The sequence below is a fragment of the Staurois parvus genome, unplaced genomic scaffold (genome assembly GCF_062004578.1).
Source record: "Staurois parvus isolate SC_StPar_1 unplaced genomic scaffold, SC_StPar_1.0 ptg000223l, whole genome shotgun sequence".
Taxonomy (NCBI): Eukaryota; Metazoa; Chordata; class Amphibia; order Anura; family Ranidae; genus Staurois; species Staurois parvus.
Genome location: NW_028318019.1, coordinates 690,968 through 715,621, shown reverse-complemented (window position 1 = coordinate 715,621; position 24,654 = coordinate 690,968). Strand labels below are relative to the sequence as shown.

General features: G+C 48.9%; 1 protein-coding gene across 1 annotated transcript in view; it reads right to left on the bottom strand.

Moving 5' to 3' along the window:
- The window catches only part of LOC149460644 (uncharacterized), a gene marked incomplete at its 5' end in the record, with an annotated part of 43,587 nt that overhangs the window by 2,279 nt on the left and 16,654 nt on the right, over positions 1–24,654 (bottom strand). The window contains one exon of the mRNA XM_089679409.1: positions 19,781–21,109. Within this exon, the coding sequence (XP_089535535.1) occupies positions 19,781–21,109 (1,329 nt within the window). The remainder of the gene's footprint in view (positions 1–19,780; positions 21,110–24,654) is intronic.

Here is a 24,654-nt window from a genome sequence, read left to right as displayed (position 1 = left end):
CTCCCGGCCATGGACTAAAATACAAAGACAAAGAGGATTACTAGACAGGAGCTGATTGGTTCCCCCAAACCAGGACTCCACCCACATCAGGCAGCTTGGTCTCTGAGGAGCTTACAATTCCCCCCTCAAGGGAACTAGGAAATGGCTCCTCTGATCTCCCACCAGGTCATTTCTTTATTCATGGACCTTAGTCAGAGAGTGAGGAAACAACCAGAACTGTCTTTTATAGGAGGGACAGTGATGAGGGGATTATAGGACGAGGGTCCCCACCCCCTCTATCACTCATCGCCATCTTCCCAACACAAGAAGTACTGCACTTCCTTATTTAGTCCATGATTTAGTCATGAAGAACAGCGGGGCTGAGCCCCACCAGAGGTCAGAGAGTGAGGATGGGGGGAGAACAACCAAGATGAAGACTGGACTGATCCTGAAGACCACCATCATTGGGGTATTGACTCCTCCCTCATTATCACTTTCTGTTTAAGGGTCCAAAGTTGGAGGATGTTATCACATTATTATCACCATGTAAAAGTCTGTGCTCCAATCACATCATCCGATATAAAATGTCCAGCTGGGAGGAAATGGGGGGAACAAAGAGAATCCATATTATGTGTATATATAGCAGTGGGGGGAAGGGGGAGAGCAGAAGTCAGGACTATGTAATGTACAACATAGAGTATACAGTGCAGGGGTCAGGAGTATGTAATGTACAATATAAATTATATAGTGTAATGGTCAGGACTGATAATATTGTTATTCAATAATTAAAGGTCCTTAAAGGGTTGCTTGCCTCCCATCTCCTGAGACTGCACTCAGTGACTTGGGTCTGAGACACTACAGACATATCCCTCCACCCGGCACAGCCAGCAGATAACAGAGAAGGTCCCCTGGAAGAGTCAGGCACAAGGCAGGAGACCCCAGTCACATGTCCTGGGTGCCTACATTATGCAATGCTTAGAGTAAAAATCAATATTTTTCTGCCAGCTGAACCCCAGAACCTCCATAAATCCAGTCTAGATACATAAATTGTGTCTGCAGCACAGAGAAGGAAGATTATCCGAGAGAAATCCAGGAATACAGGACGGGGAACACAGCTCAGGAAAGTGACCAGGGGATTACAGGCTGATATCACCCAGTCCCCGCCCTACTCTGGACCAATCAGTGAGCAGTATGGGTGGAGGAATGGATTTAGTGTTCATGACCCACCTGTGCTGATCTCTGTAGGAGTGTCCTCCTCTATAAATGTCCCCGTTATTCCATCCTCCTCCATAGACTGCTGATCATCCCTCACATACGCCTCTTCTTCTTCTGCTTTCACCTCAAATTCTATATCGATTGGATCTCCACTCTAAATCAAGGAAATGAGAGAGAATATCATCTGTAAAATGTAAGGTCACATAAAAGAACTCCACACATTGTCTCTATGAATCCATGTTCTAGATGCTCCATCCCACCAACCTTGCAATGGGGAGGGATGGTGTGACCTTCCTGTGTGGAATCCCGGGAATACAGAGGACGGGGACATCTCTCTGGTGGGTTCCTGGTATTAGGTGGCTCCATCATATCCTTGTGTCCTTCTGAAAACTCCTCCATCACTCCATATTCCTCATCCTCCTCTTTATACTCTTCTTTAACATCAATATTATCATCCCCGAGGATTCCACTCTGAAAGATATAATAAAACATTCATTGTAACAAACATGCTGTGTATAAATCACAACTACCAATAATTGTCATCATCTACCTGATGATGGTGAGGGATGGTGTGACCTTCCTGTGTGGAATCCCGGGAATACAGAGGACGGGGACATCTCTCTGGTGGGTTCCCATGACTGGATCCATCTGTAGGAAACACACACACTGACTGAATCCATTGTTTCTATGTGTTTATCAGATGATGGGGGATCTAGGTGGATCCTCCGTACTGCTCTCTCCTTTACAATAAAGTCTCCTCTTACCCGGTGATGTGAGGGGCGGCTGATTGTCCATCATGACGTCCTTGTAGAGATCCTTGTGTCCTTCTAAATACTCCCACTCCTCCATGGAGAAATAGACAGTGACACCCTGACACCTTATAGGAACCTGACACACACAATGATACAGTCACCATCCAGACACATCCCTTGTCTGTTACTGGAGAATGTCCCAGAATTCCCGGCACCGCTCACCTCTCCTGTCAGCAGCTCCATCATCTTCTTGGTGACTTCTAGAATCTTCTGCATGTTGTGTCTCTCAGGTTTTAGGGAGTCACATGGAGGGACTGTGATGGTCATATGATCACCTGACTTCAGAAGAGGAAATCTCTGTATTGAGGAACCAATAGGAATATCATGTTAGACTCCCAGAATCCTCCTCACCTCTCCGGTCAGGTCTGTGTTTTATTACTAGAGATGAGTGATGTCATGTGACCTCCCAGAATCCTCCTCACCTCTCCGGTCAGATCTATGATTTATTAATAGAGGTAAGAGTGATGTCATGTGACCTCCCAGAATCCTCCTCACCTCTCCGGTCAGGTCTGTGTTTATTAATAGAGATAAGAGCGATGTCATGTGACCTCCCAGAATCCTCCTCACCTCTCCGGTCAGGTCTGTGTTTTATTAATAGATGTAGGAGTGATGTCATGTGACCTCCCAGAATCCTCCTCACCTCTCCGGTCAGGTCTGTGTTTTAGTAATAGAGATAAGAGTGATGTCATGTGACCTCCCAGAATCCTCCTCACCTCTCCGGTCAGGTCTGTGTTTTATTAATAGAGATAAGAGTGATGTCATGTGACCTCCCAGAATCCTCCTCACCTCTCCGGTCAGCAGGTAGATGATCTCCAGGGTGAGGTTTAGTATCTTCTCAGTCATGTGACTCCGGTCCTCCTCCATCCTCATTGGTGCCATCATGTGATCTATACAGGTCTCCTTGTAGACGGATAACTTTGGGAAATGAAAGTAAGAATGATTTGGATGGTATTGGTCACACAATAATAGGATGTGGATGTGAGGGGGGAATAGGAGGGTTGCTGGACAGTGAAGAATTACTGCCCCCATGGGAACACATTTAGTTTGGACTCAGGGATTTACAAATCCTATCTCCTGACTCTCGGGACATGTAGTTCTGGGCGCAGTGCAGGTTGTGTTCTTACATTTCTCCCTGTTGCAGGCAAGCAGCAGGGCTTACTGAAGAAAGTGATTGGTAGACTCCGGGGGGGGGGGGGGGGCGGGCTGCAGCTGGGAACGCTCAGTGTCTGTGACACTTGCTCAGACAGCACACTTCCCCCTCCCTCCCCGCATAGACGGGGGAGGAGAGAGATTCTGTCTTGCTCCGCCTCTTCCCGTCCCTCTGCTCTGTGACTGCCCCGTGGGGCGGGAAATTTGAAGATCCATCCGGTTGTACAATTGGCGATGTCTGAGCCTGCAGAGAGCAGCCTGGGGGTGAGCGATCTCTTCTCTACCATGGAGCTTTCCCCACCTCCTTCCCTTCTCTCCTTATCTACCTCCCCCCTCCCTGTTCTTCCAGGAGCTTCACACTTCACTATTCCATGTCCAGTTAGCAGCTGAGCTCTGACATAAGGGGGGACTCCGCTGAACTCTGACGTAAGGGGGGTGTACTCCGCTGAGCTCTGACGTAAGGGGGGTGGACTCCGCTGAGCTCTGACGTAAGGGGGGTGGACTCCGCTGAGCTTTGACGTAAGGGGGGGACTCCGCTGGACACTGACATAAGGGGGGACTCCGCTGGACACTGACGTAAGGGGGGGACTCTGCTGGACACTGACATAAGGGGGGGGACTCTGCTGGACACTGACATAAGGGGGGGGGGACCCTGCTGGACACTGACATAAGGGGGGGACCCTGCTGGACACTGACGTAAGGGGGGGGACTCTGCTGGACACTGATGTAAGGGGGAGACTCTGCTGGACACTGATGTAAGGGGGGGACTCTGCTGGACACTGATGTAAGGGGGGGGGACTCTGCTGGACACTGATGTAAGGGGGGGGGACTCTGCTGGACACTGACATAAGGGGGGACTCTGCTGGACACTGATGTAAAGGAGGGACTCCACTGGACATTGATATAAGGGGGGACTCCGCTGGACACTGATGTAAGGGGAAGACTCTGCTGGACACTGACATAAGGGGGGACTCTGCTGGACACTGATGCAAAGGAGGGACTCCGCTGGACATTGATATAAGGGGGGACTCCGCTGGACACTGATGTAAGGGGGGAATCCACTGGACACTGACGTAAGGGGAAAAGATGGGGACTTTTATGCAAGGGGGACTCTTATGTGAACATGGTGCTCATCCTGACTGCTGCACTCTCTATGTTGTGTTTTGTACTTACTCCTGGCCCCTGCGCTCTCTATGTTGTGTTTTGTACTTACTCCTGGCCCCTGCACTCTCTATATTGTGTTTTGTACTTACTCCTGGCCCCTGCACTCTATATGTTGTGTTTTGTACTTACTCCTGGCCCCTGCGCTCTCTATGTTGTGTTTGTACTTACTCCTGGCCCCTGCACTCTGTATGTTGTGTTTGTACTTACTCCTGGCCCCTGCATTCTCTATGTTGTGTTTTGTACTTACTCCTGGCCCCTGCACTCTGTATGTTGTGTCTTTGTACTTACTCCTGGCCCCTGCACTCTCTATGTTGTGTTTCTGTACTTACTCCTGGCCCCTGCACTCTATATGTTGTGTTTTCTACTTACTCCTGGCCCCTGCACTCTCTATGTTGTGTTTTGTACTTACTCCTGGCCCCTGCACTCTATATGTTGTGTTTGTACTTACTCCTGGCCCCTGCACTCTCTATGTTGTGTTTTTGTACTTACTCCTGGCCCCTGCACTCTATATGTTGTGTTTGTACTTACTCCTGGCCCCTGCACTCTCTATGTTGTGTTTTGTACTTACTCCTGGCCCCTGCACTCTCTATGTTGTGTTTCTGTACTTACTCCTGGCCCCTGCACTCTCTATGTTGTGTTTTGTACTTACTCCTGGCCCCTGCACTCTCTATGTTGTGTTTTGTACTTACTCCTGGCCCCTGCACTCTCTATGTTGTGTTTCTGTACTTACTCCTGGCCCCTGCACTCTCTATGTTGTGTTTTGTACTTACTCCTGGCCCCTGCACTCTCTATGTTGTGTTTTGTACTTACTCCTGGCCCCTGCACTCTATATGTTGTGTTTTGTACTTACTCCTGGCCCCTGCACTCTCTATGTTGTGTTTGTACTTACTCCTGGCCCCTGCACTCTCTATGTTGTGTTTTGTACTTACTCCTGGCCCCTGCACTCTGTATGTTGTGTTTTGTACTTACTCCTGGCCCCTGCACTCTATATGTTGTGTTTGTACTTACTCCTGGCCCCTGCACTCTCTATGTTGTGTTTTGTACTTACTCCTGGCCCCTGCACTCTCTATGTTGTGTTTTGTACTTACTCCTGGCCCCTGCACTCTGTATGTTGTGTTTTGTACTTACTCCTGGCCCCTGCACTCTATATGTTGTGTTTGTACTTACTCCTGGCCCCTGCACTCTCTATGTTGTGTTTTGTACTTACTCCTGGCCCCTGCACTCTCTATGTTGTGTTTGTACTTACTCCTGGCCCCTGCACTCTATACATTATGTTGTATGTAGACCTGACTAAGATGTTCATTGTCCCAACAGTTGCTGGTTGGAATGAAATTCTTCTTTAAGGTCGGCTCATTAAGGCAGTCCATACATTACTCATATTGTTCATCCAATCAGTGGGCTGAACAGAAAACAAAATGATCCAATCCTGGAGGACACTGGAGCTTGATTTGTCTGCTCAGCATGTGCTTGTACTGAGCACCCAAGTGCTCCCATGTGCATCAACCTTCATATTCTCCACCCTGGCAAAGTCATTTCATGCTTTATAGGGACATCCATCCATTGACAGTCCTTCGTGATAAAACGTCTCATTCAGGAATAGTAGAACAATAAACACCGGATTTATATATGGTTTGGGTTCAATTATTATTTTTATCAGGACAAGTAGATTGTCATGAGGGACAAGTAGTTTGGGACCCCGATTTAGTCCCTTGGACAAATAGTTTTTTGATAAATTTCCACATCGCTGGGACTGCTTAACATTTAGTACATTTTCAAGGTCCTGGGTCCTCGGCTTGCTGGATCAGAAATCCCCTTTTCTCTGTTGGGTTTGTTTGGTCTCTGAACTGGTTTTGATGAGTATTAGATCTGCAGACAAGGAATGATAAATACGATCCTTCCTATGACTTGTTTGCTCTGAGGCAGTGCTGTGAGGTCAATGTCGGGTCATCATGATGTCCAGGAAGGGGAACTTGATGACTTTTGATTGGAGTTGCTGGATAATCAGGATAATTGCCCGATATCCGGCTGCAAGGCTCCAATCTCCGGCAGCCTGCTGACTGACAGGAGTGATGTCACTGTCACTCTCTTCAGTAAGAGAAGGGATTGGATTGGATAGCAGGAGGATGCTGCTGGTGGAGCACAGAGAGCTTTGGGGAGGAGTCTGTTCTCCTCCCTCCAATGGCAGCTCAGTGTGGGTAGGAGGGGGACAACAGGGGAAGACCTTTGGTTGCCAAATATACTGTAATATCCAGGATATTGTACAGAGTGGTGGTGGGTTCCTGGGACTCTGAATTCCAGCACCGAGCACTGCCAGAGCCTGTGTCATGGGAAGGTATGGGACTGTCTCCGGAAGATGTATAGCACTGACCCCTGACTACCTCTTAGTCTATGCTGAGCATACAGACCTCCTTTAGAAACAAGTGCCCACCCCGGGGTGAAGACTGTCCTTCATTCCACTTGGACAATATTATTTGACCGGTGAGATGGTAAGAAGGTGAAGGTTGCTTTCTTTTCTTGGCTGGAGTTCTGTAAGAAGGTCTGAAAGTAAGTTCAGGTAGGAGGACCATCATAGACCAACAGCCCCTCCCTAACTCAGCGACTCCCTGAGCCATAGTACCTCCTCTTCTCTCAGAGATCTCCTATCAAGGACCCAAAGTCCTTCAGCTACTCTACCCCCTCAGAGAACTTGAACTCCACTACCCTCCAAGGGGCCCCAAAGTCCTTCATCCTCTGTACCCCCAAATAGATCCCTCAGCTCCCCTTCATCCATCAGAACCCTTAGAGGACCATATTACTAGAATTTATCTCCACAATGAGGAGAATGTTCCGGCCCCGGAAGTGGGGGAATGTTCTGCCCCTGAAGGGGTTCATCTGGGTTCCCACACTATATATGTGTGTATCATCATCTGCTGGAGATAAAAGACGTCACAGTGACTATGGAGGAAGAGGATGGACATGACTATGGAGGAAAAGGACGGACATGACTATGGAGGAAGAGGACGGACATGACTATGGAGGAAGAGGACGGACATGACTATGGAGGAAGAGGACGGACATGACTATGGAGGTAGAGGACGTTCATGACTATGGAGGAAGAGGATGGATGTGACTATGGAGGAAGAGGATGGATGTGACTATGGAGGAAGAGGATGGACATGACTATGGAGTAAGAGGACGGACATGACTATGCAGGAAGAGGATGGACATGACTATGGAGGAAGAGGACGGACATGATTTTGGAGGAAGAGGACGGACATTACTATGGAGGAAGAGGACGTATATGACTATGGAGGAAGAGGACGGACATGATGGGGGGTTACTGGGTGTAAATAGAACATAGCATCTTATTACCTCCTCTGCTGCCACTTCCACCGTCTTCTTGCTGGTTCTTACTGTATGGAACTTCCTGTCTTTATTCCAGATGACTTCCTGTCTGTACCTAACGTCACTTGATGTCTGTACCTGACATCACTTCCTGTCTGTATTCCATAGAGACCTTCTGTTTGGATATAAGTGAGATCACCACCTTGTGGATTTCAGAGGAACTGCAGAAACAATTGAGTACTGTCTGTGATACTTTTTTTAATTAGCACTAACATACAATTTTGAGGACAAGCACTGCTTGGACCTTGAATAAGGGGACATACCCCGAAAGCTTGTCCTCAAAATTGTATGTTAGTGCAAATAAAAAAAGTATCACAGACAGTACTCAATTGTTTCTGTCACAAGTGCACTAATACGGCTACAATCATCTCAAGCAAAGAGGAACTGCAGAAACATCTCATAATATCCATTCCTGTATTATATCTACCTTACAGGGCTACTGGGGAAGTTCAATAATAATAATAATAAATAGCTCTTATGTTTAATAAAGATATTTTATTACATATAGAAAAGTCTTAAAAACACAGAACACAAAAACCAAATGTATAGTTAATAAAACAGATAACACCAAAACTGATCCTTTTGTTGAACAAAATGCAAAAATACATCCTAAAGTATAATAATAAATATCAATCCACTGATAATGAAGATGTTAGACATAAATGACAAGGATGTAATGGTCACAGAGGAATGGTGGTGGAGATCTCTCAAAGTAAGAACACTTCCTTGAATGGTTCTATAAATAAAGAATGAATCCTGGAGGGAATAAAGCTGTAAAGCAATAAATAATATATAAACTGGGCCATCCACTTCATCCATAAAGACATTGTGATTGAAGATCTTCTAGATCACATAGAAGGAGGACTCATCCATGATTTCATACATTTGTTTGGAAGGATAGAACAATCCTCAGAAGGGAACATGTAGGATGACAGGAAAGGCTCCTGACTGGTGAGATCCTCCAAACATAATGATGACATCCATGAACTGGAGCGAGCTCGTTGGGGTGATAAAGCCAATCTGGAAACACTGTGTAGACGTTCTCCAAGAACTCAGCACACTCCAGGTGTGGAGAAAGTCTCCAGGTGGGTTTAGCCTGTCATTTATCATAGGTAGACATGTCCACACATGTACTTCCACAGGGACCCATGAGACTACATATAGAACCTGTACAGTGTCCCCAGGTCTCCAGGTGGGTTTAGCCTGTCATTTATCATAGGTAGAAATGTCCACACATGGACTTCCATAGGGACCCCCGAGACTACATATAGAACTTGGAGGTACCTGTAACATGGAACAGGATTTGGTGTTGCTGGAAGACTGGTCAGAGCAGTGGAAATTGCAGTTCAATGTTTCTGAATCGTGGGCTGGGGATGGGTAGAGGGTATAAAGCTCCCTGGGATGGGCACACTTTCAGGGACAGATACCAGTCCAGTGATGTGGTGTCACACAGTGCAGTGTTTATTGGTGCTGATTACAGGTGCTGTACAATGTTCCACAAAGTAACGGCAAAAACCTCAAAACCAAAATCCTAGCCGTGTCCCGGCACTAACTACACAAACACGATTCCTGACTATCAGGGTACTGGGGCAGTGGCCATTTTTTGTTCCATTGAATTGTTGGGGAGGAGACACACTGGACACCTTGGCTGCCATTGTGCAATATGCTGGGTATTCGGTGCGCTCCTGTACCTTTGAAGAGGGGTGGGCTCCCTCAGGTTCACATTCCCTTGGTCTATACATTAAATACATGTGCCTCTACTATGGGGGCTCACAAAATTTGTAGAGTTAGGACTACAGAATATCGGGGTGCCGTGACGTGGCTCTGTAGCTTACAATGTGATTGCAAATGTGTGCTAACTAAACCCGTTTTTAACGCATACTGTTAGACGGGGTAATTTGGTTTGTTTGCAGGCTGGCTGGCAAGTTGAGCCGGGAACTTTTCTCTTTTGTTGTGTGACATGCGTTGCCCGTTCAAGTGCTCCTTGCTGTGAAGGTCAGTTATAGACTGGGGCAGCCGCCATTTCTTGTCCTATCAGGGTGAGCAAGCCTAGTGCTTGTCAGTCTCCAAAGATGCAGTTTTACAGCTTCCACCAACCTTCCATCTCTCCCAGACATGACTTGTCTGTTCCCAGGTATGAGAGATCTGACTGCATGTTTCTGGTGAGTATAAATTACACCCAGGGAGAGGCGTGAAACCTGAGAGGAGCCTGGGAGATGTGTGAACCCAGAAGAGGATTTTCCCAGCTCCCTCTGAGACACTCTGCTATATATCCCCCCTTGTTTCATCCCCAGGGTTGGGACAGATGTGGCCCAACAGGAGTGAACCCGGGACCAGGCATCTACATTTCCCATCTTAGCCCCTGGTCTGTGTTTTACCATGAAGGGATAATCTTGAGGAGCCAAAAACCACCAGTTCACCCGTCTATTTGTCTTCTTCTTTTGGGCCACCCATTGAGGGGATCATGGTCAGCTATCAGGTCAAACTCACCCTAACAAATAGTATCTTAGAGCATCCAAGGCCCACTTTATGACTGAACATTTCCTGTCAATTACTGCATATTTCTTTCCATGTTCATTACGTTTGTTTTCTGCTCAGGCACACTACAGGGTGTTTGTTAGGAATGGACTTGCCAGTAATGGTGGGACTCACCTGCCTTGTGGGCTGCAGTACCAGGGCTGGCCAGCGGGTGCTCCCAGCAATCAGAGACTCAACCCTGCAGCCAGCCAAACACCTGAAACTGCTTAGGCAGGTGTATTTAAGTGATGGCCAGACCTGCAGTCTCCGCCTTGGTGTGTGTTTTTCCTGGGCCCTGTATCTTGCGCCGACATTCCTGTTCCTGTCTTGTTGCCGACCTGTTCTGATCCCTGGCTTGTGACCCCGACCATTCTCTGCCTGATGCCCTGTACCTACCTGCCCATTAGTTGCTGTACCCGGCTCGTGACCTGACTACTCTCTGCCTGCTCCTCCTGTACCTACCTGCCCGTTTGTTATTGACCCGGCCTGCCTGACGACGCTTGCATTGTATGTACTGTTATCTGTGGGTGGTTTGGTTTGTTTGCACTGTGTTATGTTTTAGTATTGCACTGCATTTTGTATTGTTAGTGTTAATAAATTATATTGTTTATAACTTATCTGAAGTCTGCGTTTCCCTGCGTCAGTTCACATACCTCTGGTCATACCCTGGAGCTCTGACATTACACCAAGGCCAATCCTGACCAGAAGTGGCTGCACAGGGAAGCCATCTTGGCTTGTTGATGGGAAGGATGGATCTTGATGAGGTTGTGTATTTATCTCTGCTAGTGTGTGATGACAGAGAGTATGCTTATCAGACTCTGAAGGAGTATCCCCGGGATGAACTGCTAGAATGTATACGGATCGCTCATGTTCTAGTAGATCAGGGCACAGAGTTCTCTGAGGTGCAGCCTTTGATTGAGGTTTGTGTGGAGTTGGTTTCATCTGGTACCCCCGAATGCAGGGATGAATTTTTGCCACCATTTAGTGCAGACCAGGTAGAGTCCCTGGTGTGGTTATTAGAGGATGATGTGGGTTACTTTCTGGAGCGTTATTCCACATGTTCACCACAGGTACTAAGAGATTGTATAAACGCAGTGCAGTCTTTGGTCAGACAGGCTTTGTGTAAGCTGAGCTTTGTTCAACCCATACTGCAGACATGGACAGACTTGTTGCACCCAGCCTCAGTCAGCTTACAACATCATTCCTCCACTCAAGGCACTCTTCCTGCATCCCCGACAGCACCCCCAGTGACTGCCCAGTATACTCTAACTACCACATACCAGTCCTCTGCTCCCACTAGCTGCACCTATCCTTTCTTTAACCCTGTAAAGAAGTCCTCTGTAGCAACTGCTCCCTCCTCTGTTCCATCTTCCAGCTCTTCTCTGTCCTCAGCTGCTCCATCCGTTTGCAGACCTGCGTTTACTTGCAGTGCTCCAGTAGTTAAAACCAGAAAAAAGCAGAAATTCTTTCCAACCAATACCATCCTGCCAGTATCCAAACCGGTGAGCCTGCCGTCTGAGAACCTGCCTTCCGTGGTTCAGCCTGGTGCCTCGGCACCCGCACTTCAGCCTGATGTCTGTACCCAGCCTGATGTCTGTACCCAGCGTGATGTCTGTACCCAGCCTGATGAACTGATCCAGCCTGATGATCCTATCACACCTGATGACCCAGGGCCCGCTGTCGAGCCAGACGATCCAATGCCTGATGACCCAGTGCCCGCGGTCATACCTGGTGACCCGATGCCTGCTGTCGAGCCAGACGATCCAATGCCTGATGGCCCAGTGCCCGCGGTCATACCTGGTGACCCCGATGCCAGACGATCCAATGCCTGATGACCCAGTGCCCGCGGTCATACCTGGTGACCCGATGCCTGCTGTCGAGCCAGACGATCCAATGCCTGATGACCCAGTGCCCGCGGTCATACCTGGTGACCCGATGCCTGCTGTCGAGCCAGATGATCCAATGCCTGATGACCCAGTGCCCGCTGTCATACCTGGTGACCTGATGCACGCTGTCGAGCCAGACGATCCAATGCCTGATGACCCAGTGCCCGCTATCATGCCTGGTGACCCGATGCCCGCTGTCAAGCCAGACGATCCGGTACCTGATGACCCAGTGCCTGCTGTCATGCCTGGTGACCCGATGCCCGCTGTTGGGCCAGACGATCCAACGCCAGATGACCCGGTGCCCGCTGTCGATCCAGACGATCCGGTACCTAAGGACCCGATGCCCGCTGTCGAGCCAGACGATCCAATGCCTGATGACCCAGTGCCTGCTGTCATGCCTGGTGACCGATGCCCGCTGTCGAGCCAGACGATCCAGCACCAGATGACCCTATGCCCGCTGTCGAGCCAGACGATCCGGTACCTGATGACCCGGTGCCCGCTGTCGTGCCAATTGACTCAGAGCCCACTGTCGTGCCTGGTGACTCGGTGCCCACTGCCTTGCCAGATGACGCGGTGCCCGCTGGCGAGCCAAATGACCTGATGCCTGGTGACCCAGTGCCCGCTGTCATAACTGGTGACCCGATGCCCGCTGTCGAGCCAGACAATCCAATGCCTGATGACCCAGTGCCCGCGGTCATGCCTGGTGATCCGATGCCCGCTGTCGAGCCAGACTATCCAGCGCCAGATGACCCGGTGCCTGCTGTTGAGTCAGACGATCCGGTACCTGATGACCCGGTGCCCGCTGTTGTGCCAATTGACTCAGAGCCCACTGTCGTGCCTGGTGACTTGGTGCCCACTGCCTTGCCAGATGACGCGGTGCCCGCTGTCAAGCCAAATGACCTGATGCCTGGGGGTCCGGTGCCCGCCGCTCCGCCTGGGGGCCCGAGACCTGTCGCTCCGCCTGGGGGTCCGGCGCCCGCCGCTACGCCTGGGGGCCCGAGACCTGTCGCTCCGCCTGGGGGTCCGGCGCCCGCCGCTCCGCCTGGGGGCCCGATGCCTGTTGCCCCGCCTGGGGGCCCGGTGCCTGTCGCCCCGCCTGGTGGCCCGGTGCCTGCTGCTCTGCCTGGTGATCCGATGTGCCGCTGCCCGGAGTCCTGCCCGATGTGCCGCTGCCCGGAGTCCTGCCCGATGTGCCTCTGCCCGGAGTCCAGCCCAGAGTCCTGCCCGATGTGCCTCTGCCTGGTGTGCCGCTGCCCGGAGTCCTGCCCGATGTGCCGCTGCCTGGAGTCCTGCCCGATGTGCCGCTGCCCGGAGTCCTGCCCGATGTGCCGCTGCCCGGAGTCCTGCCCGATGTGCCGCTGCCCGGAGTCCTGCCCGATGTGCCGCTGCCCGGAGTCCTGCCCGATGTGCCGCTGCCCGGAGTCCTGCCCGATGTGCCGCTGCCCGGAGTCCTGCCCGATGTGCCGCTGCCCGATGTGCCGCTGCCCGGAGTCCTGTCTGATGTGCCACTGCCCGATGTGCCGCTGCCCGGAGTCCTGCCCGATGTGCCGCTGCCCGGAGTCCTGCTCGATGTGCCTCTGCCCGGTGTGCCGCTGCCCGGAGTCCTGCCCGATGTGCCAGTCTTTGATATCCCGCCAGTTACCAGACCCGGGCGGTGGAACATTTTGCCCAGCTAGGACTGTTTGGAGCGTCCTGAGGCCGCTCCTTGAGGGGGGGGTACTGTTAGGAATGGACTTGCCAGTAATGGTGGGACTCACCTGCCTTGTGGGCTGCAGTACCAGGGCTGGCCAGCGGGTGCTCCCAGCAATCAGAGACTCAACCCTGCAGCCAGCCAAACACCTGAAACTGCTTAGGCAGGTGTATTTAAGTGATGGCCAGACCTGCAGTCTCCGCCTTGGTGTGTGTTTTTCCTGGGCCCTGTATCTTGTTCCTGCATTCCTGTTCCTGTTCCTGTCTTGTTGCTGACCCTGTTTGATCCTGACCTCTGCTGACCTCCTGTTCTGATCCCTGGCTTGTGACCCCGACCATTCTCTGCCTGACCCCCTGTATCTACCTGCCTGTTAGTTGCTGTACCCGGCTCGAGACCTGACTACTCTCTGCCTGCTCCTCCTGTACCTACCTGCCCGATTGTTATTGACCCGGCCTGCCTGACGACGCTTGCATTGTATGTACTGTTATCTGTGGGTGGTTTGGTTTGTTTGCACTGTGTTATGTTTTAGTATTGCACTGCGTTTATGTATTGTTAGTGTTAATAAATCGTATTGTTTATAACATATCTGAAGCCTGCGTTTCCCTGCGTCAGTCACATACCTCTGGTCACACCCCGGAGCCCTGACAGTGTTCTTCCCCATTGTGTACCTGTGACAACATTGCCCCAATACCAACATCAGATGCATCCATTTAAACCACATAAATCCTTGGAAAAATCAGGGATGTACAGTACTGGGTGTGCACAAGGGGGCCCTCTTCAGGACTTGGGAAGACTCTTCTGCCAATGGGTACCACTTTACCATTACCAAGTCTTTCCCTTGTGTAAGGTCAGCCAGTGGAGCTGATAGAGTTGCTAAATTTTGGACAGACCTCCTATATTACCCCGCAATACCAAGGAAGGTTCAGATATGTTTTTTTGTTTGCAGGACATGGCCATTCTTGGATGGCATCTATTTTGTTTTATGACTCCTTGTCCAATAGTGTAGCCCAAATATACGGCATTTGCCATAAAACCTTCCTTGAAGAGAGAATCCAAGACCACCTGGACAAGGGGCAAGCGAGATTCCCATTCAGTGCTATGTATCACTATGTCATCCAGATAGACTGCTCCATACTGTTGAGGAGGTCCTAGGGTCCTGTCCATAGCCCTCTGAAGTGTTTCCGGGGCATTTTGTAAACCAAAAGGCATTTCTTTATATTATACGAACCCTGAGGAGGTCACAAATGCAATCTTTTCACTGGCACTTTCAGTCAGGAGGATTTGCCAGTATGCTTTTGTCAAGTCCATAGTGGTCAGGAAACGGGCCTTCCCAAGCCTGTCCCTGAGTTCATCTACCCTGAGGATAGGGTATGTGGTAAATTGTGTCACTGAATTAAGCTTTCTGAAGTCATTACAGAACCTCAAAGTACCGTCTGGTTTTGGGACTAAAATGATAGGACCAGACCAGTCACTATTAGACCCCTCAATGATGTCTAGCTCCAGCATCCTCTTGACTTTGTCACTGATGTCCTTTCTCCTAGCTTCAGGAATCGGTATGATTTGAGTTTGTCACGGACTCCAGGTTCAGTAATAATATCATCCTAAACCACTGAAGTCATACCAGGTAACTCTGAAAATGTGTCTCTGCTCCTTATCAGGAACTCTCTAGCTCCCTGCTTTTGGGAATGAGACAGTCTGTCTGGAATTGTGACTTCAGGGACTAGAGGGGACTCCGTACTCCCAGGAGTTCCAGGGGCAGACCCCACAGTCAGTGCCACCCTACCCTTCCAGGGGCTTACAGGTGTACATGGTATATCTGCTCAGGCTTTCTATTATCCGATTGATATACTTTGTAATTCCCCAACTCTTTTAACCACTTCAAAGGAGCCTTTTACTTAGCCAGGAACTGGCTTTCAACAGTGGGGACCAACACCAGGACCCGGTCACCAGATGAGAAAACCCCATTGTATATTCTTTGTTGGGCTTCCTGGGTGTGAACTTCGTGTTCTTCTACAATTCTTCATGAACTTCTCGCTGTAATCCTGTCCTGCATATGAGCGATATGCTCAATGACACCTTTGTGGGGTGTCTGCTCCCCCTCCCAGGTTTCCTTGGCTATGTCTAGGAGCTCCTGAGGATGATTCCCATAGAGTAACTCAAATGGAGAGTGCCCCTTAGAGGACTGGGTAAGCCCCACCAGGCCATCAGTATGAGGGGGTGTCAGGGATAAAAACACATGACTACAGCGACTAGATAACCGAGGCGTGCACATGTGTGACTGGGGTACAGAGGGAATGAGGGGGACTCTGAGCATATAAGGCTAGCCATGATACAATTTCGCAGCCCGCACTACCTCTGGTCACCACTAGAGGGAGACTCTCCTATCCAGCTGGCTGACCACACACAGGCAGATACAAATCTTACATACAATCTTGTGCACTCTAAGGGTTGGGGAGCAGTCTAGCAATCACACACCCTTCCAGGATTCCTCCATCTATCCTACAAGCTAGAACCCCGATGTTAATCACTCTTCCACTGTTCACACCCCCCCACACCAGACACACCACAAATGGTAGCCTGCCACCACCCAACAGTTTGTCCGCAGACTGATCTTCTGGGCCACCACACACACACAGATCTCCATCTGGCAGATCTGCTACTTTACAATCTCCATGCAATCTGCCAACACGCAGTGCAATTGCATACACATTGGCAATGAACTTAGACCAAAAGTGGGAGATTTATGCACACCCCCAGATTTATATGGCACATGTACTGGCGGTCCAATCAGAACCCTCCAGCCCAGCAGTGCACACCCCCAGATTAATATGACACACGTACTGGTGGTCCAATCAGAACCCTCCAGGGCCCAGCAGTGCACACCCCCAGATTAATATGACACATGTACTGGTGGTCCAATCAGAACCCTCCAGGCCCCAGCAGTGCACACCCCCAGATTAATATGACACGTGTACTGGTGGTCCAATCAGAACCCTCCAGGCCCCAGCAGTACACACCCCCAGATTAATACAACACATGTACTGGTGGACCAATCAGAACCCTCCAGGCCCCAGCAGTGCCCCCAGCCCTGAATTCTCTCCAGTGAAATCTCCTCTCATCAATTACTAGCCGGATTCTCTCTATTACCTCCTGTAGGTACAAAACTCCCCCAAATCTCTCCCCTCCTCACCATCCACTAGAAATTGGAGGAATTGTTTCTTCTTCCTGAAATCCAGACCTAGGGAGGAATAGAAAAGAACCAACAAACCCCACAAAGTCTTTTTATAGAGATTTATTCCATCAAATCCAAACTATTCTACACATATTTATTCCATGGAATATGAAGAGATTTTTCTATCAATAATCCCATCAAATCTGCGTGTTTATTGGACTTTATTCCCAGCAATAATCAATCAGGAATCCATGCCAGCAATCATCAGATCAATAGGAATGTGTCCAATATCCAGTGATCACGGTTTGATCCTCCAACATAACCAGTGCACAGAATGATAAATCTATCCCATGAAATGGATCTTATTGATTGGTTGATGTCATTGATTGATCTATTGATTCCCTTCTATGATAGAATAGATTGATTTCTCCATGTATTGATCATCCTCTCCATATATCTCTTCACCTTGTCTAACATCATACAAATCCTGAATGCTATAAATCTCAGTCCTGTCCATGAATTGTATGTGACTCGGGTCTTTATAATACCATATACTGGACTGTTACTTCATTCCCTATTTTTATATCGTCTTCTTACACCTGTCCTGATGAAGTGACACTTTGAAGCCATGAAACGCGTTGATGGTGTATTTTACATTCACTTGTCCAGTAAACTCCGACCTTCTGAAGAAAACATTTCAGAGTTTCCTCCTTTACTATGGGCTCCTCTGCTGACCTCACCCTCATTTTTTCTTGGGGTGAAAGTTCTCCACCGGGATCCAAATCCTGCTTAGTATATGATGATCTGGAATCACAGCTCTCTGCCCTGCCCCCCCCCCCCCCCCACACTCACTGGGCTGTGGAGGGGGAGGGTGCGGCTGGTCCAGACTCTGATGTCGGGATCTTTCCCCAGACTGGACCGGCCGAGTGACGTCAGCTGACAGCGGGCTTCACCTGAAAACGGGTCACAGGAGTTCAGAATGAACTGCACTCCTCTGATCCACAGGAGAAGTACAGACAAAAGAGCTTTGCCTGAACTTCTCCTTCAAAGAATATGTTCCTCCAACATGTCCTATTCCTGATCTGTGCCGGCTGTCCCATGTCCTGGTATGAAGACGTCTCCTCTTCTCTCTGTATTATTTCCTTTGTGTGAGATCCCCGGAGATCCTGCCAGTCCCTCTGATTCCCAATTAAAACTGACCACACTAGGCATGAGAGCTCAGCGTGGTCAGTTTTGTAGCTTTGCTGGGAGCTCAGTCTGCTCTCCTCCAATCATCAGACTTGTCTTGACATCTCCCCTCCCTGCACAGCCATTCACTGGGAAGACCAGGGAACTGAAGACAAGTGATCACATGAACAGTAGTAAGGAGAATGTCACTTCCTGATATCATTGCTTACTACTAGTGAAATCTGTGAGTGATCACCGAGGTCACATGGTACAGGGCTATTCCCAACAGACTTGTTCCATGTGACAAGCTGTGACCAATCACAGCTCTCACAGTATTTCTTAATGGCTGCAGGAATGCAGCTGGAGAGAAGGAGAAATTATTGCTTTTACAGCCTTTATGGGTGTAAAAAACATAATAATATAAAAAAATAAAAATGTAATTTTTTTTAAAAAAATTATAATTTTTGGTTATAAACTAATTTGGTTTTTTTTTTTACTAAAAAGATATCTGAATACATTTTGGCCACAATTTATGAAGAAAGATTATTTATTTGCAATATTTTATAAGGGAAACACTTTTTTTACAAACTTTTTGGACATTTTCATTTATATAGCAAAAAAAAATAAAAATTCCAGCAGTGAATAAATACCACCAAAATAAAGTTTTATGGGTCTCAGAGTGCGGGAGTGTGACCTCAGGGTGTGGGAGTGTGACCTCAGGGTGCGGGAGTGTGACCTCAGAGTGCGGGAGTGTGACCTTAGGGTGCGAGAGTGTGACCTCAGAGTGCGGGAGTGTGACCTCAGGGTGCGGGAGTGTGACCTCAGGGTGTGGGAGTGTGACCTTAGGGTGCGAGAGTGTGACCTCAGAGTGCGGGAGAGTGACCTCAGAGTGCGGGAGTGTGACCTCAGGGTGCGGGAGTGTGACCTCAGAGTGCGGGAGTGTGACCTTAGGGTGCGGGAGTGTGACCTCAGAGTGCGGGAGTGTGACCTTAGGGTGCGGGAGTGTGACCTCAGGGTGCGGGAGTGTGACCTCACAGTGCGGGAGTTTGACCTCCTAGTGCGGGAGTGTGACCTCAAGTAACACAGTGATTTCCTATGATCGCCGGCTCCATCTAGTGGCCACAATGAGGTGATTTTTCTGAAATCTCTCCATCAGTAAAACTAGCCCAATATAATATTATGGCCACTAGATGGAGCCAATGATCATAAGAAATAAAATACGGCCAAAACTCCTCCCAGCTGGAGAATGCGGGTCACATCCGTTCAACATTGTTCTCCATAGACCTCCAAGTGTTGGTGAAATCTCCCACCACAAAATATACTCAGCCAATCACAGGGCAGGACTCCATTTTTATTCTTCTCCTGCCATCAATGGTCAACCCGATCCTACACTTCATCCATGTCTTTGGGGACCTCTGATCTCCTTATGAACTGTTTCTTCCATGATGAAGATCAGCCATGGAGTATATCTGAGGTGTATATCAGGGTGTGCTTCTTCCCCACATGAGAGCTGGGATGTCCAGCAACATTCATCTAGAAGACATTTCCCGCACTCAAGGCACTAATACACCTCCAGGGTTGTGTGGGACCCCTGATGTACAGGAAGACAGGACTTCAGTGAGGAACATTTCCCTCACTCAGGACAGAAAAGTGGCTTCTCCCCCGTGTGAGATCTCTGATGTTTGTGCAGACTGGACTTCTCTGAAAAACATTTCCCACACTCAGGACAGGAAAACGGCTTCTCCCCCGTGTGAGATCTTTGATGTCTGACAAGTTTTGATTTTTCTATTAAACATTTCCCACACTCAGAACAAGAATACAGCTTCTCCCCAGTGTGAGATCTCTGATGTGTGTAAAGATTTGATGACTTTGAAAAACATTTCCCACACTCAGGACAGGAATACGGCTTCTCCCCTGTGTGAAATCTTTGATGTTTGTGTAGAATGGACTTCTCTGAAAAACATTTCCCACACTCAGGACAGGAATATGGCTTCTCCCCTGTGTGAGTTCTCTGATGTTTGTACAAACTGGAATGCTCTGAAAAACATTTCCCGCACTCAGGACAGGAATATGGCTTCTCCCCTGTGTGAGATCTCTTATGTTTGTGCAGACTGGAATTCTGTGAAAAACATTTCCCGCACTCAGGACAAGAATATGGCTTCTCCCCCGTGTGAGATCTCTGATGTGTGTAAAGACTGTACTTCTCTGAAAAACATTTCCCGCACTCAGGGCAGGAATATGGCTTCTCTCCCGTGTGAGATCTCTGATGTCTGAAAAGATGGAACTTTGATAAATAACATTTCCCACACTCAGGGCAGGAAAACGGCTTCTCCCCCGTGTGAGATCTCTGATGTGCGTGAAGACTAGCTTTGTCTAAAAAACATTTTCCACACTCAGGACAGGAATACGGCTTCTCACCTGTGTGACATCTTCGATGTGTGTAAAGATTTGACTTACTAGAAAAAGATTTCCCGCACTCAGGACAGGAATACGGCTTTTCCCCCGTATGAGATCTCTGATGTCTGTAAAGATTGGACATCACTGAAAAACATTTCCCGCACTCAGGACAGGAATGTGGCTTCTCCCCCGTGTGAGATCTTTTATGCACATTAAGATAGGATTTAGAACGGAACCTCTTCCCGCACTCAGTACAGGAGAAGTTCTTCTCTGTTGGAAGGCCGGCCCGCTCCTGCACAGTCTGAGGATCCTCAGGATACGAGGAATCCGATGGTCCATCTACACTGGGTGGTGCCAGATGGACATTGGAGGGAGCCGGGTTTTCTCCTGGACTATACTGTGTGATGTCCTCATCTTCTACTTTCCAGTCTGGAGACAAAGCGAGACAATCCTCGGAGGTTTTCCTCATCTCCCGGCCATGGACTAAAATACAAAGACAAAAAGGATTACTAGACAGGAGCTGATTGGTTCCCCCAAACCAGGACTCCGCCCACATCAGGCAGCTTGGTCTCTGAAGAGCTTACAATTCCACCCTCAAGGGAACTAGGAAATGGCTCCTCTGATCTCCTACCAGGTCATTTCTTTATTCATGGACCTTAGTCAGAGAGTGAGGAAACAACCAGAACTGTCTTTTATAGGAGGGACAGTGATGAGGGGATTATAGGACGAGGGTCCCCACCCCCTCTATCACTCATCGCCATCTTCCCAACACAAGAAGTACTGCACTTCCTTATTTAGTCCATGATTTAGTCATGAAGAACAGCGGGGCTGAGCCCCACCAGAGGTCAGAGAGTGAGGATGGGGGGAGAACAGCCAAGATGAAGACTGGACTGATCCTGAAGACCACCATCATTGGGGTATTGACTCCTCCCTCATTATCACTTTCTGTTTAAGGGTCCAAAGTTGGAGGATGTTATCACATTATTATCACCATGTAAAAGTCTGTGCTCCAATCACATCATCCGATATAAAATGTCCAGCTGGGAGGAAATGGGGGAACAAAAGAGAATCTATATTATGTGTATATATAGCAGTGGGGGGAGGGGGGAGAGAAGTCAGGAGTATATAATGTACAACATAGAGTATATAGTGCAGGGGTCAGGAGTATGTAATGTACAACATAGAGTATATAGTGCAGGGGTCAGGAGTATGTAATGTACAACATAGAGTATATAGTGCAGGGTCAGGAGTATGTAATGTACAACATAGAGTATATAGTGCAGGGGTCAGCAGTATGTAATGTACAACATGGAGTATATAGTGCAGGGGTCAGGAGTATGGAATGTACAACATAGAGTATATAGTGCAGGGGTCAGGAGTATGTAATATACAACATAGAGTATATAGTGCAGGGGTCAGGAGGATGTAATGTACAACATAGAGTATATAGTGCAGGGGTCAGGAGGATGTAATGTACAACATAGAGTATATAGTGCAGGGGTCAGGAGGATGTAATGTACAATATAAATTATACAGTGTAAGGGTCAGGACTCATAATATTGGTATTCAGTAATCAGTGGAAGATTAAATGTTTACTGTAGACAAGTTGCAGAGATCCCACACCGCTGCCTCCCATCTCCTGAGACTGCACTCAGTGACTTGGGGCTGAGACACTACAGACATATCCCTCCACCCGGCACAGGTGACAAATACTGGGAGAATTGCTGTCACCACCATGAGGAATAAGATCAAAAGAACATGTCCAGGTGCCTAGGTCTAGTAACACTTATGGTGAAAATGAACATTTTTCTGCCAGCTGATCCCCAGAACCTCCATAAATCCAGTCTAGAGACATAAATTGTGTCTGCAGCACAGAGAAGGAAGATTATCCGAGAGAAATCCAGGAATACAGGACGGGGAACACAGCTCAGGAAAGTGACCAGGGGATTACAGGCTGATATCACCCAGTCCCCGCCCTACTCTGGACCAATCAGTGAGCAGTATGGGTGGAGGAATGGATTTAGTGTTCATGACCCACCTGTGCTGATCTCTGTAGGAGTGTCCTCCTCTATAAATGTCCCCGTTATTCCATCCTCCTCCATAGACTGCTGATCATCCCTCACATACGCCTCTTCTTCTTCTGCTTTCACCTCAAATTCTATATCGATTGGATCTCCACTCTAAATCAAGGAAATGAGAGAAAATATCATCTGTAAAATGTAAGATTTATGATTGTGACATCACACACAAAATCCACACATTGTCTCCCTTCACAGAAGCAGATCACATGTGATATGTCGGTACATTTCCCCTAAATACCGCATGCCATCCTGAAACTGTCCATTTCCTATCCCGTGTTGCGGTATTGACCACAAACACTGAACACGCTCAGTAAATACCGCATGAACAGGCGTTACATTCACAGAAGGAAATAAAGAATGAAATGCATGCGGTCATTAATTAGTGGTGGAGACATGCGGCATTCAGGAAATGTGTACTGCTTGGGAAAGAGTGGGCGGCCGCTGGCATCCTTAACAACCAGTAAACAACATGGTTGTTAGGGAGCGAGCGGCCGCTGCGTCCTAACCAACCGATAAATCTGAAAAAAGAATTAATGGAAAGGAAAAATTAAGAAAATGTCGTGGGGTCCCCCCTTTGGGGGGTCTAGTATGGATTTTGAGGGGGACCCCTTGCCAAAATGAAAGAAATACATACCAGACCCCTATCTGAGCATGCAGCTCGGCAGGTCAGTAAACAGGGGGATGAGAAAGAAACCCCCCCCTCCTGAAACATACCAGGTCACGTGCCCTTAACATGGAGTGGATGCTCTGGGGCGGGGGGGCTTTGCTCCCTCATAGCACCTTGTCCATGTTGATGAGGACAAGGGACTCTTCCCTACAACCCAGGCTAGTGGCTGTGGGGGTTTGCAGGCAGAGAACTTACAACATTTAACAAGGGGGCCCTCAGATCCCTCACCCCATGTGAATGAGTATGGGGTACATGGCACCCCTAATTATTCACCCCAAAAAAGTATTCTGTTAAAGACAGCAGGCAGTTTTTGACAAGTCCTTTATTAAAAAAGCAAAACTAAATCAAAATGTCCCCCCCGGTGTAGATCCATCATCAATCACGATGCTCGCTGTCACCGCTGACTGAAAGAAAAGCTCCGCTCCCAGTGAAGACTCCCCTCTGTCTGACAGCTCTGCTGCCTCCTGCCACTAAATATACTAAGGGACAGTGCCACTCGGTGATGTCACTGACCGGGGCATGTTGTATTGGTGACATCACTGACCGGGGCATGTTGTATTGGTGATGTCACTGACCGGGGCATGTTGTATTGGTGACGTCACTGACCGGGGCATGTTGTATTGGTGACGTCACTGACCGGGGCATGTTGTATTGGTGACGTCACTGACCGGGGCATGTTGTATTGGTGACGTCACAAGAGGGCAAGGCCACCCAGTGATGTCACAGGGTGGTGTCAGGGCAGGAGCTGAGGAACGGACAGGCAGGCCTAACAATGTAACGCACTGGCTGACGACAACCACCACCCACAGACCAAAGTCCCTCAGGGCGCGGAGTCTAAGTCCCAGGCTGCCCTTCACCAGGGCCCCTGATGGTGGGGATGGACTTGACGCAGCCAGGAACCAGGTCGCGGCCCCCGAGACACCTCAGCTGCGGTAATGGCCGCCGCCAATGGCGTGTAGCTGGTGGAAGAGGCAAAAGAGTAGTCAGACAAGCCGGGGTCAACAACAACAGGACAGAACAGTACAGGACAGCAGACGAGAATCACAGGTCACGAGCCGGGTTCAGCAACAGAGGGTCAGATCAAAGGAGAATACAAAGAATAGTCAAGACAAGCCGAATCAGATACCAGGAGAGTCACGAGAGTCAGAACAGAGTAACAGCAACACAAAGACACAAGACACAAGTGCAAGGAGCATGTGCGGGCCACAGGCTTATATGTCATCAGCCACACCCCTCTGGAGGATGGACCACAGAAACCTGAAGGCATAAAAGGGCTCCCATCATGCACAGCAGAATCCAAGATGGACACCAGCACATGAAGTAACATAACCTCAGGGAAAAGGTAGGACCTTGACAGGTGGTAATGCTCCTTAG